This window comes from Sparassis crispa (genome assembly GCF_003851025.1).
Source record: "Sparassis crispa DNA, contig_000004F, whole genome shotgun sequence".
NCBI classification, from domain to species: domain Eukaryota; kingdom Fungi; phylum Basidiomycota; class Agaricomycetes; order Polyporales; family Sparassidaceae; genus Sparassis; species Sparassis crispa.
In genome coordinates, this window is record NW_020939751.1 from 2,073,283 (window position 1) to 2,087,214 (window position 13,932).

Genomic DNA, 13,932 nt, shown 5'->3' on the forward strand with positions numbered 1-13,932 from the left:
CTTTCCCACTGTATAGTAGACTGACAGAACTTGTTTGGCAGAGGATCAAGCGACGAGAGGGCCCCCGCTCCCGCACGCCCACGTGCGATGATATCAGCCTAAAGAGACATGCCGTGGATGCCGTTAATCGCACCGTGTTCATGACAATGACAAGAGGGGTACTCTAGTCTTCTCGTCCAGGGATCAAATCTGAAGGATTACCTGCCACTCACATGGGGACTAATTCACGCTCGCTGTCTTGCTCTTTTTCACGTCCTATCAATGTTTCCCCGTTTGTGTCCATCTCATCTTCCACCGGAGCAACGGACACTGCGGCGAATACCCTCCTCTTCATCAATCTCTTGCAGCGCTTCCACGTGGTTTCAGGTTGCACTGGGTCAGGGTCTACATTTGTGTGAAAGCTCTGGTGCTCAGCACCAGTTGCTTCATCCAAGCTTCCATTCTGTACGTCTTCCATTCCATTACTTCCGGCGTCCGCAAAGCCAGCTTATTTTTCCCTCTGCGTGCGTATCTCTTGCATTGCTCATGAGGGCGCTGCGATCCGGTGACTTCACTGAGCGCGCTATGCGCATTGTGATGATTGTCATGAAATATCGTACGTTATCCCGCATGCCTTGGGTGCAAATACATTGCTCGACAACCCGTATGCACATTGATAGATGCGGACGTAACAGATGGACCGGACCAGCAATATTGAGCTTCGCGAGGGCCGCATGCACTCAGAATCTTCAGAGCCAAGTCGCCGGACTCTTGCTCGTAACGGATATGAAGTTGGCTTGCTCTGTCCAATGGGTTTGGGCATGGAAGTCTGGAGATCTATCCGTATCTCCGCGATGGCAGTGTCAGACCTCCGTCACTGCGGCGCTTCGACAATCGAAGCTAATGTCGTAAGTTATGGTTTTCTTTTTTTGGACGGACTGTGACACCAACACGGAATACTGAGGTATAGAAAACAACTGCCCTTCCTCATGTCGGCGAGCTCATGTCCTAGATGTTCCAGGATTTCCTCAGCGGTTACAATGTCAGTGAACAAGAACAATTCACGCTGAAGTATCCCGCTGTGATGCACGAGTCGATTCAATAACGAATGAATGTTAATGCAGATATCTAAGCTATCTCCGCCAACTGTACCCAAGATGATTTCGCGAACCAAAACCAATGCCTAGCTACACTCCGACACTCAGAGGGAGATGGGCACGCAGCCAATGGAGATGAGGTTGCCCTACGCGGAAGGTGGTCAGAACTGCGCAAATGCGACAGCGAAGTGAACGTGCTCACGTAGGAGTTGTCCGTGCAGCATACCGGGTTGGCATCGCAGGAGCTGCCTGAGCCGACACCCACCACGGTGAGCGGGGAGCAATCGCTACCGAGCAGGAGGTTGACGTCGTCGAGCACGATGCTGAGCAGACCGAGGAGGGCTGAGCCTGCCGCTGAGTTGGCCTGTATAGTCAAGTTCAGTGCATTGTCGTTCGCGAGGGTCTAACTATCTGACGTACAGACTCAACCGACTGGCAGCACTGGATGGAGCCCGTGTTGCACTGGCTGACAGTGGTGACAGTCGGTGCTGGGGCCGTAACCGTGAGGGTCACCGTGGAGGTAGCCGTCTCGGTGGGGACGCCCCAGGGGGTAGCAACCGCAAGGAGAGCGAGGGAAGACGCTACGACGAAGCGAGAGAACATTTTTGGCTGGTGTTGAGAGAGTGTGTTCGGAGTGCTGAACAGCTGGATTAGAACCCTTGGAACTGGAGAATTGGGAGAGGTGCGTCCCCCTCTTTATATGTTCTCCGTGCGAACGCAATTGCTGCCAATATACTTTTTATTCAGTAATTTTGTGATTATTTTCAGGCTCGGGATTTGAGTGGATGGTACGACGGAGACCGTACCGCGCCTGGCACCTGAGCTAGGATCAGCATCTTTGACAAAGTCGCGGTCACTGGATTCCAATGGGCGCATGCCAGTCGACGTAAGTGCCTGAATGGTAGGCTTCTTCCGTTCATGAATCACTCGCGTATGTCGTTGACTTGCCATTATGGCCGATTCTTCTCCGTCATGTTGTACAGGGAAGCTGAGCGGCGAAGTTGCGGAACATACTGTGAAAGGCTCCTGTAACCAAGTGACGCAGCGAAAGAAGAATATATTCACCTTTGTTAGGAAGCCACACAGCAACATTCCGGGTTTCAAAGCTTTTCAAGGGCTGTGAGAGAACCCCAGGTACTTCGGCGACACCGCCGCCGCCAGGGACTGGCTCGGTAATGCCCGACTAACTTTCCCGTGTACACTTACGTACCCCAATAATTGCTCTCAGCTCGGTCACAACCCCGACACAAGAAATGCACATACCGGTTTTGGTCTGTGAAATACCCGGACGGCGTCAAAGCCACGACCCTGCGGTTTCAGCTTGCCTCCCGTGTTCGTCGTCGAACCCAAGCAGCATCTGGACATACCTAGCTTTGGTTCGGGAACGTCTCGTATATGTCTCATGCCCGTCGTTTCCCGCGCACTGTCGGAACATGTCCTCTATGAGGTTCTTCTTTGCGTGTTGACACATGCATATGAAGGAAGTTCATAATGGTAGCCGGGCCACGGAGCGATCTGGTTGACTCATCGTGGGCGAGTCGAGACAAAAGCTAAATCTCGCCTGATTGGTCCAGGTGTCGAAGCAGATGGTCGCTGATTCGTTCCGTTCTCTTGTCTGGATAGTGCCGCCCATTGGCTCAGGCTGTCGGGTATGCTGGCCAATGAACTCGCTGTATTTGGGGGTCGCAGCCTCTAATCAGAGCGTTGCAGCTCACCTTTGTGTGTCGCCTTTGGGTCTCTTGAATTCCCCGTGTTCACCATGGTCTTCCCGCGCTGCATTGACAAGCCGTTCGTCATTACCAGGACAGGCTGCAATTTGCTTGAAGTGTTGATTCCCATCCATCTTCAGTCAAGGTAAAAGGAAAACCCTCCCCATTCATCCCCGACACAATGTATTTCTTTCTGCTGCAGTTCCTTGCTGTGCTTGTGGTATAAATACTAGTCTGGTCCTGGGAACCTGCATGTCGGCAGTGACTGCTTGTGCCCCTGCACTTGAAGAGTTCCCTTCAGGCTTGGACAGAAAGAATGATGGCGCTGTCGTTACTCTTGGACAGAGACCAGTGAGTACACTCAGTTATACCGGAAGCATGTTTTCCTCGTGGATATTATGTGCGTACCATGCAGTTTGCGGCAGTATTTTACTGTGATTAATGTTGGCAGGGCTATATAATAAGACCACTCGGTCGCGGATAAGACTCAGCCTAGGGTTAGGGTCACTGCTGCTATGATGTTCTTTGCTGTAAATATTCAAGTCCGTCCCATTGGCTTCATACCGTCCATCAGTAACCAGTGATGCACAAGCAGCTTCAGCTGTATCATACGCCGCAGGTGTCTGTATGCCGGGTAGCTCTTTGTCAGTAACACGTCGCGCACCCTGGGATTTTCTGCGAGGACTGTCTTCATCATACTGACCTGTTCTGTGTATTCATTTAATCGTTGAATCGAGCTATGCACACCACGGAGTCCGTCCGCTCCTCCACTTTTCCAGGTTGTGGCCAAAGAGTGTTATTAATCAGCCGACACAGTGATCGCCACGCTCGACGGCTCCTGCACCTTCCGCTTTCCTTCAGAAACACGGCGGCGGGTTTTCGTGTTGCGACGTTTTAGCATCAGAAGCTTGACTTGCTCATGGCTCCCCGGATCTCCTAGCGCAGGCTCGCACTGCGCTTCCGCTCACTTCCGCCCATTTCACTAGAGTCCGGAGCGTTCTGGCACTGCTCTTTCAGGAGACTTACTACACACCGCATGATCCGCACTATTCACGACGCCGAGAAATTTTCACACCGATTCTCGTAGAGTCTCCGTCCGGGAGTTTGCGGACCTCTTGAAAAGCGTTGGCGAGGAGAAGGAAGCTCGTTTAGTCCAGACTTTACCGCATTTATGGTAACTGTGGGCGCCTCTCGCCAGACGCTGTTTCTGACTTGGTGCAACGGTTGTGTAAGAATTGCGGAAATTTTGACTTCTTCTGTCACTGTTTGTGCGGCTGGGCGCAGGAGTTGCGCTCGTCTCCGCACGAGGCGATGTCGGCAGCACGAAACGCTTCGTTCTTGTTTAGCAAGTTTACCTCCAAATAAGTATCTGAATTTGATATTAACGCGGGTCTGTATTTTGCAATACGGTTCTGTTTGTCTTGGGGTTCTTGTTGTCTTCTGATCCTCTCGTCTCTGATCTTTCATTGCAGGCTCGCGTGTATCTATCTGTATTTCCCTCGTCTAGCATTTTTCTCGCAGCTAAATTACGTCTAGAATGCGCGTGTGCGATGTGCGTTCGGCCATCTCTCCATGCAGGTTGATGACTGTTCCTGGCGGTATGTGTGAACGTCGGCCGTTGGGAACGAAGACCAGGCTCGCAGTGCACGCGTGTTGGCGAGCGGGCGCAACCGGCGGCTTCCCTCTAACCTCCGTCCGGAGGGCATGCTTCTAAGTCAGCTATGTGTAATAGATCTGTGGCAAAATGTCTGGCTTTGGCAGGTATCACCATTGCCTCGTGGAGCTGGCGCGAGACAGCGGAGGTCAGTAGAGCACTTCGACCCAAGTCTTGAACTGTGAGTGCGGATCTCTATGATTTACTTATCGCCGCAGGATTTAGACTTACTTTCATGCATAAGACATTGTGAGACAGTACCAGCTCAGAATTCCGTGAGCTGTGCTATAGGTGCGGTACATAGACTTCGAAGGAGCTTGTGGGCGAGATCTTATCAGTGTGGCCCGAATTCGTCTGACCACCAATCCAAATCTTATCAATGGGGTGGGCGGTGAGAGTGGTATTCGGGGTCTGCAGTTTCACTTTTGAGGGTTGATGTCAAAAATCCTCGATGTGGGTGCCCTTGGCTAGGCCTTTTGACCGGACATCCGTCGAACTGAGACAACTGTAGTAAACGGACCAAATCGGTGTGTCACGTCACACGCGATTTTTTCTGACCCTGCCAATAATTTTCTCTCGATTTTGGTGATTTTCTGAGAATTTTCGAAAATCCAAAAATTTGTCCCCGGGTTATGTTTTTCCTACGGTAGCTGGAGTCCATGTGAGGCGGAATCAAGCAAGGGGAGTCTCTTGTCTCAATGGTGACAATCAAAAGGCGAAACTTTTTAACTTTCTACAGACCCACAGATGTGAGGTTTCTCCGAAGTGGCAGAGGATATAGAAGGTTAACCTGGCTAAGTGGTGGCAGAAGCTTGGGAAGGATCTGAAAGGTTATTAGTCACGGCGGAAGGATACCGTATACTGTAGCGAAACGACCTTAGGTTCATGGGGTGTGACCCGTGACATGCTGGCTCGACCACAGTTCACAAGTCAGTGTGACATGGGACACTAGTTCAGTTCACGGGTGCTGCAGGCGCCCGTGGAGGTTGGCAGTCGGATTTCCCTCAAGCTTGATGGCGCATTATACAACCAGACTGTATGGTAGTACAAGCCACATTGAGTCTGTGCATGCAATATATTGCATGTAAAGACTCACACATTCAGATCAGCCGTGTCAAAGTCACTCAGAAAGGCACGCATACAGGCTACAGATAAGCGCCCGCAGGCGAATATTTAGCGCTCGTGACCATTCTGTTGGGCCAGTTCATAATTTCCTGTGACCCGTGACAAGCGCCCAAATAGGTTCAGTTCACAAGGGCTGTGACCCGTGACTGAACCTAAGGTCGTTTCGCTGCAGTACTTCTCGGCGCCTATGCTAGGTCGACGCGAAGTTGGGCGCAAGGAGCCTCGTGTTAGCTTCACCACATTAATTCACGGTATTGCTTGTTCAGAAGCCTCTCCATACTCCAAGTACTTTTCAATCTCTTCGCTGAGGAGCTATACAACGTATGAGCAATGATGCATAAACCTTAGATCGAAGAATTTTCACATTGACAGATATTATGAAGGACGCCATAAAGCAGGACAGGCCGAACGTCGAGCCACGTACCGGTACGTTTCCTTCTCAGTAGCCCATACTACTGTCTGGTGTCCTCTGATTGCGATTATGATTGTTGAACCGACAGCTTTCGCCCGTTGCAGAAAATAAAATCCGAGTCATCAGCTTGTTTTTTTTCACTTCGTGATGTCTGCATATCTCGCAGAACCATGTCCAAGCTCCAGTCATTCCGCACTCGCAGAGAACAACGGCGAGCTAGAGCAGGATGCAGACTTCTGGTTTGCAGATGGCTCGATCATTCTTATCGCGAAAAACACTGCATTTCAATCGTGTCCACCAAGGCGTGCTATCTAGACACTCCGAAGTATTCCGCGATCTCTTCACAGTTCCTCAGCCCGAGGGCCAGCAGTACGTGTACGACTGTCCCGTTGTTCGCCTCTACGATTCTCCCATCGACTTTCGATATTTGTTGCGTGTCTTGTACGATGGTCGAAAGTGCGCTTGCATCGTTCGTGTGATGCCAGCATATGTTTCTGATCACGCTCTGTAAAAACCGGAAGTCAAGTGAAGTCTAAATATTGTCAGGCTGCAGTCAGCGAGTTTCAGAAATTTGGCACCATAGTCACAGAGAAGTCAGGATAAGTCCGATTTCAGTCGCCAAAGTGATCCTGCCAAGAAATTATGTCATCAAATGCAGTCAAATCCTAGTCTGCGAAAGTCTGACACCACAGTTGATTGTCTCATAATACATGGCATTCCGGTGCTCATATGTTGGTTCTTTTGCACTCAGAGGTTGGAATATAGCTGTAGAGACATGATCTAAACCATATGAGGTTATGTACTACAAGAAAATTATACAAATAGTCATGAATAGTCAAATTTGCCAGAATTTCGAATTTGGCTGACTACACTTTGACTTCCCGTTTTTACTGAGTGTGACCCGTGACACTCTGTAAAAATGGGAAGTCCAACAAAGTCATATGTAGTCAAACAGTATACAGTCATTGTCGCATTATAGTCTACTGCTAGTCACAAAAATTGTCAGCTTACAAATTGAGAAAAAAATGCCAAGAAATTTGTCATACAGTAGTCTGCAATAGTCAAGAGATCTGCTAGAATGTATTAAAGCCTTCTTCTAGATCCTCTGCCTCTTCCTCTGCCTCCCTGGCCTCTCCCCTTTCTTCCGGGGTCAACCAATCAAGTCCTGGATGCTTTCTAAGCACATAGACAACAGACTTGTAGTTCCATACTCCAACAACATCCACAATTTCTGAAATTGGGGCAACTTTGATCTCATTAGACCACTTCCCCTTCCAAGTCTTCAATGGATGCTGTATATCATTGATTGGATGATAAACAGCTATTGCCTCTCCATTGAATTGGTAGAATGCAAGTGCTTCACCAAAAATTGGGGCTGTACTTCCAGCCAGATGACCCTCGAAGTAGCGATGAGATCTTGAGGGAATTTTGCCTTGGTGAAGCTCGCCCAAATGGCTGTTCAAGACAGCACCTTGACTGCCTACACGTAGTTTTCCATATCTTGTAACAATTGCATCAAGATTGAAAGCAATCTGCTGTGACTCTGAGATTGCTTGTAATTGTTGATAGAATACCATTCCTGGTTTACGCTCCTTTCTGTTCACTGCAAATTTGGAAAAAAGCAATGGCTTATTGGTGTCTGGTTGTTTCGAAGTCGGTGCGAGTGCAGGATAGTATAGAAGAAGGGATTCAACAAGTTGTCTTTCCAAAATTAGGTTGGCCAAATTTGCAAATGGTGCCTTCTTGGAACGAATTTTTGAACCAAGTTCCCCAATGGTTCTTTCCATAGTTGCTTGTGAGCCAAGGCGTATAGAGCCATACCATTTGATGTGGATGGGCACATGAATTAACTGAAAAATGCATAGCCGAAATCTTGAAATTTTTTCTGGATCGACTCCAATGTATAGTGTCTGAAAACCTATCAGAAATGTCTTGATCATATTGTGAAGCCAGTGAATATCGGCATCGCTTCTAGGCCTGATTGTCATGGCAAACTCTACAATTTCCACAAATTGGGAAAAATTGTAAAGGACCATAGAATTGAAGCCCAGTTCCAATCCAATTGGAAGAATATACCAATGAAGCAAAGCCATCCATTCGTAGATTTTGTACTGGCTTTGTCGTTTCAAATAAGGATCACGAACTGGTCCACAGAATGATGGAGGGAGTGAGGACATTGTTTCTGAGATCAGAGTTCCAAATAATGCTGCTTTCTCTTTGCTGAGATGAATTGGATCTTGAGGTGAACTAAAAGTAGTCCACAAATCCCATATAAAAGCCATTTGGTTTTCATACTGGAGGTGAAATGGATCCAAAGGATAGAAGGATGGATGTATGAATGCATGACTTGCTGCAGCTAGAGGCATACGAGAAATTCCAGTATCTCGTGTAATCGCAGCTTGTTCTCTCTTTGAGGTAGCATGCAGAAGCTTTGCAATGGTGTCCCAATATTTTGTTTCAGTCCGCAATGGCAAATTGTCAAGATCATAGAAAGGGGTGCGACTGGGATTATATCTTGCATTATCTGGAGGTGATATAGGATAGTACTGTGCCTTTGCTCCTTTCTTGAGGCTCGAGCGTGCACCCTGTACTTCACTAAATCGATCACCATGAAGTCCAGAGTGTCCTGCCATTCCATTCATTTTTGCAGAGCCCAGCATATCTCCAAGGACCATGCAAAGAAAAGCATGGTGAACAAAATACGAGGAATCGATGGCATCCCACATCCAAATGCCCTCACTTGCCATAGCTAGATCTTCAAAGAGAGGTCGCAAAAAGGATTCAATGTCTCCTGGACTTTGTGGGCCTGGAATAGCCATAGGAATGAGAATGCGATGAGATTTATAGCGCAGTTCTGGAGGGAGATTCAGCAAGATCAGGATAAGGATCCATGTGTTTGAGTGTTTCTTCATTGTGAGCTGAGCACCATCTGTGGACAAGGCAAATGCAATATCTCGTGAATCCCGAAATAGATCCATCTGTGTATAATGATGGATGTGCACATTGGAATCTGCAAAATCTGAATAGAGCCTTTGAGACTAGAAAATTCTAAATCAGTTTCAAACATATTAAATATATATATATAAGTAAAACCTACCTGTGAAGCTTCTGCAAGCAATTTTAAGGTCTGCTGTAAACATTTATCCCTATATCGTAGAAGTCTTGAAGTCTCCACATTTGCAAACATGGCCTTGATAACTGCAGTAAATGGGGTATAAAGCATCTGTGCTCTGGGCTTTTTCGCAGCTCGGTACCGTGGCTTTCCACAGAGTTTGTTGTCTCGAAGAAATGGACAGGTATCCATCTTTTCGAATTGACCAGTATAAGCAATGCAGCTTCGTGGACACATATCAATTTGCAGTGGTGTGGTGTCTGTTAAGGTCACTGCTAGCTTGCGGACCAAATATAGGGACAAGATATCCACTTGGGATGCATCTGCCAAAACATTTGCATGATAGTTATATGCTTTCACTGTTCCATTAGACAGCTTCCAAGCAATATAATGTCGAAGAGATTGAAATTCAGACCTAGATAAATCCCGTGGTGGAGATGCAGAGAAAGGAGGCTCCGAGGGACAGGAATATTTATTCAGGAGAGCTTTCTGAAGATCCACTCGTGCTTGAGGATATTGAAAATGAGCAGGCTCCGCGATATCGTCTTGAGTCTCAGTATCACTTGAGTTGATACCACTTGTATCACCATCATCTGAATCTATATTACTTGAGTCAGTTTCTTGAATTTGAGGAGGAAATATACCACTTGTATCACCATCGTCTGAATCTATATCACTTGAGTCAGTTTCTTGAATTTGAGGAGGAAATATAAGAAGATTTTCATTCTCTTCCTCGACTTCTTCCTCAGCTTCTGTATTGGCTTCTTCCTCAGCTTCCTTCTCATCATCCTCCATATCTTCATCCACTTCCATAGCATATACCTCTTCCATATTTTCATCAACTAGATCTCTCTCCTCACTTATATTCAAACTGTCCTTAGCATTGGAGGCTATAATTATATTAGCTGTAAGATTTACCAATAACTAAGTAAAAAACATACAAGGATTCAAACTGTCTGAGTCTATAATTATATTAGCTGTAAGATTTACAAATAACTAAGTAAAAAACATACAAGGATTCAAACTGTCCTTAGCATTTGATTCTATAATTATATTAGCTGTAAGATTTACAAATAACTAAGTAAAAAATATACAAGCAGCCAATATTTCACTGGAAGCTTCTGATGATATGTTCCACAGTGTCTGAGTGTTCAAAGAAATACAGGTGTGAAGATGGTCGCGAAACTCCTCTGTGTGAAACAGATGTTCAAGCTCTTCAATATCTTTGTAGAGGTGTTTTCGAATAGTTTTGGGACCGCGTTCCTTGCCGGGGTGGCATTGACTGCACTGGCAAAGCATATTGTCTTTAGTCTCAGGAGTGTAGAGCTGGTCAGAAAAGTGTAATGAGATGTAGTGAGAGTCAGAGAACAAGAGAGCGGTACAGCCAATAGCCGCGTTGCATCCGTCTGGTTACAACGTGGTCCATTTCCTAATTTGGATTGCTGACAAATCTCGAAAACTCAAACCTTGCGGACATGGCGCTCTCTGTGTTGGCCGCCTAGTAATGTCGTTCCAACTCTCTAATTTTTCAGATTTCTCTACTAACTTCTCTCTGCCTTCTGGATCTGCAAGTCTTCATCAGTCCTTCACTGATCATGACATTGCAGGGCTCGAGCTCTCCGAACTTATGAAGAATCGCCACGTTGCCGACTTGTACACCGAGCTGCGCAGAACAAGTGCTCAGGTGGTCAAGTTATCTGATGTACAGACTGAATTGATGCAGGTTATGCAAGAAAATAAGCAGTTGACACAAGAGCTGCAGGCCTTAAAGTCCGAGAAGAGCCGATCCCCAAGTTTTGTCAGGTAAGCTTTTCCCCTCATGTTCGATCCGATTAACCTATATACTACACAGTACTTCGACACTCATGCCAAGCGACTCTGTTTCGCATCGCGGTGGCACGATCTCACAAGATAGCAGCATCGTCTCTCCTCCTGTGCCGAAAAAGACATATTCATTCACGGTCCTCTGGAACAAAGAGGATTGTAAGAAGGACGACGATGTCCACATCACGGTAGCTAATCCTGAATGGATTCCTATGGATCAGGCCGTTCGACACGAGAACGGTGACCTCATCTCAAGCGCAGAGTGGCACGCGATTCAGACGACTGCACGCGTAGTCAAGAACGAGCTTCTCTCTCTTCCACCTCCTCGAGACCGTCAGTATCGCAACATAAAGCGAACAAAAAAGGTATTCAAGGCTGCATATCCACACGAATGGGAAGCAGCCATGCTGAAGATGGAGAAGCAACAACCGTTGCTCGCCCTTTGCTCAGACCATTGGAAGGCAGAGTACATCATTGGTCCTATGCTGCTCCAGCAGCACAAACCCGACTCCGAACTCGACAATGATGATGACGACGTTAGTCACATCAGCACTTCCGCCACCAACACTCATGCATCTGAGCACGGTGAAATCTCCGCCTCGATGGCCTCGCAGGTCTCTGTTGCCAACAAGAGGCGCCGTGTCCACTCCACTTCTTCAAGCAAGCCAAAGAAGAAGCCTGTCGCGGGTGTGGTATCGCAACATGCAGAGGGTCGAACATCTGGCCCAGTGGCCACACCTGCATTGGAACCGCAGCTGAGTCTAACGTCTGTCCCAGTGACCATGCCTGTGGAGCCACAGCTGAGTGCAATCGGTAATATTCTCGGTAAGTAAATTTACATGGTCCTTTTGCGTTATTGAACCTCATTGTAAATAGCCCAAGTGCCTTCCGCGCCTCCCTCTGTCGTTGCCTCTGTCATCTCTCCTTCGGTATCTGGCCTAACGGTGAAAAGCGCCATTGACATCAGCTTCATCAATGTCGATCCGTCAATCGAGAATTTGATAGGTACGCTTCATTCATCATTATTGTTTGTTTATTTATTTGCTTGCAGATGCCTTGTCCAGTAGCCATCCGGATTTAATAAGTGGTTTGGAGCTGCTCAATTCCATGAAGCTCACACCTGTATTCGACATCGGAAGTCATCACATTCATCGAGCGCATCGAGAACGCTGATCCTAACTCACCCGACCTCTCGGAAGACGATCTTGGAACGGCGTGGGGCCATTACCAGTTTACAGCAGGCTCGATGACCTCCAGCTCCACGCTTGTCTCATGGGATGGCATTGGGAGTGAGGCCGCGCGAAGATTAATTGCCGCCAGCATCAAGACGTGCAAGGTTGCAAGACATGTGTGTTTTGTCAGCGGGATCAAAATGAACGCGTATCTTAGTGATGCATACTTGGAGACGACAGTTGAAATCCTTTGGAGGCTCTGGAAAGCCGCAGGAGGAGTAAGTGCTATATTATCTTGGCGGGTGTTGCTTCTAAATATGTTCACTACAGCCTGTTGTGAAGGGGAAGGGCAAAGCTTTCACATCATCGGACTCACGCACCATGTCCACTGCTGACGCCATCGCCAGTATTCCTGACTCCTCTGCCGCCACTCTTACCCCCTCTGCCACCACTTTGGTCAATGTCTCTCAGCCCTCTGCCAACATCGGTTTGTCCATGAACTCTGATTCGTGCCCTTCCAACTCGTCTGGTAGTGGAAAACCTATGGCCAACAGCAATTCTGACCCGCGTGCATATATCACTGTACGTACATTTAGCCTTTACCGTTTATTTCCACTGACGTGCGCCACCGGATAGTCGCTCAACAGAGACGAATTGTTTGAATGGATCATCGATCGGAAGTTGGCGGTCAATATGAAGCTTGGAAAGAAGAGTTCCTCCGTTAAGAAAGGTAAGAATTCTCCATTTTTTTTACCTTCTGTATGACTTGGTGCACTCATTTTCGTGTTTACAGACAAGCTCGTATCAATCATTCTGTCCGCCGAAGTGACCGCCCAGCCGTCTAAGGCAGAAGTCGACGTCATCGTGCAGCAGGTATGATACTAGTCCCATTCTTCGCATCTACTTCTGACACTTCGGTTTGCAGTGCAAGCTTAAGAAGATGGCCACTTCAAGAGTTTGAGCCTCATCGCGAGGAGGGGAGGGGCGTGTCGCTGCTGTGTCGCTAGTGCCAAATTGTTCTCATTTGTAGTAACTCTGCGTGATGAATTCATGACTTTTGATGACCTTTGATGACTATTTCGATGAAAGAGAGTGACTGGAGTTTGACTACTTTATGACTGAAATTTGACTATGGATGACTATGACGGACTATTGTTTGACTTTACTTGGTGGCTGCGGTGTCGTTACTGCTCCCCAACTCCAGACTAATTCTCGACTTTTTGTAGACTAAACCTGACAAAAATAGTCACAGGCTGGTAACTAAAACACAAAATTCTGGCCAAATTGACTAGTACACGACTATTTAATGACTCTACATGACTTAGTTGGACTTCTCATATTTACAGAGGATCACGTAAGACATTCACAGGCATTCTGTGAAGTACGAGCCGAGGCTCGAGTCGAAGCTCTGGTCAGGCTCGCACACAAGTATCAACTTGATGAGCTGCGAGCGGAGGCTCTGGAACGACTCAAAGCTGTTTTCACCGACAACTTCACGATATATTCCACACGGGATGAACGACCTCTTCTTCTACGCCCCTCAGACGCCATTTCGGTGGTGAAATTAGCCCATCTCACGCCAGAGCCCACCTTACTGCCTCTAGCGCTGTACCAATGCACTAGGCTGGACGCGACGCAGCTCCTGGAGGGCATACCTCTGGCCAATGGCATGATTGACAATCTTTCTCATGAAGACCTGGTAAGGTGCATAAATGGCAAGGCCATCCTGGCACACAAATGCGCGATGGCGTTCTCGCGCGTTTTCGCTCTTGCGAGCTCCGAGTGCATCAGCAGATCGCTCTGCACAAGCACGCTCTCTGCTGTGCAGCTCCGCGTCCTTAAAATGCT

The 13,932-nt window shown here is 47.6% G+C and overlaps 3 protein-coding genes across 3 annotated transcripts; 1 reads left to right on the forward strand and 2 right to left on the reverse strand.

Moving 5' to 3' along the window:
- Window positions 1-1,180: 1,180 nt before the first annotated feature.
- Window positions 1,181-1,679, reverse strand: SCP_0507250 (Fruiting body protein; the record flags this gene model as incomplete). Its single annotated transcript, XM_027758782.1, has 3 exons — window positions 1,181-1,222; window positions 1,279-1,440; window positions 1,497-1,679. 3 exons carry the CDS (start codon window positions 1,677-1,679, stop codon window positions 1,181-1,183), a joined length of 387 nt encoding a protein of 128 aa, XP_027614583.1.
- Window positions 1,680-2,186: 507 nt separating this feature from the next.
- Window positions 2,187-2,547, reverse strand: SCP_0507260 (hypothetical protein; the record flags this gene model as incomplete). The annotated part of the gene is made up of 3 exons (XM_027758783.1): window positions 2,187-2,277; window positions 2,340-2,384; window positions 2,444-2,547. 3 exons carry the CDS (start codon window positions 2,545-2,547, stop codon window positions 2,187-2,189), a joined length of 240 nt encoding a protein of 79 aa, XP_027614584.1.
- Window positions 2,548-10,715: 8,168 nt separating this feature from the next.
- Window positions 10,716-13,045, forward strand: SCP_0507270 (hypothetical protein; the record flags this gene model as incomplete). The annotated part of the gene is made up of 9 exons (XM_027758784.1): window positions 10,716-10,891; window positions 10,941-11,737; window positions 11,789-11,917; window positions 11,964-11,999; window positions 12,052-12,362; window positions 12,415-12,666; window positions 12,721-12,814; window positions 12,878-12,957; window positions 13,010-13,045. The coding sequence occupies 9 exons, from the start codon at window positions 10,716-10,718 to the stop codon at window positions 13,043-13,045; spliced, it is 1,911 nt and encodes a 636-aa protein (XP_027614585.1).
- Window positions 13,046-13,932: the final 887 nt, after the last annotated feature.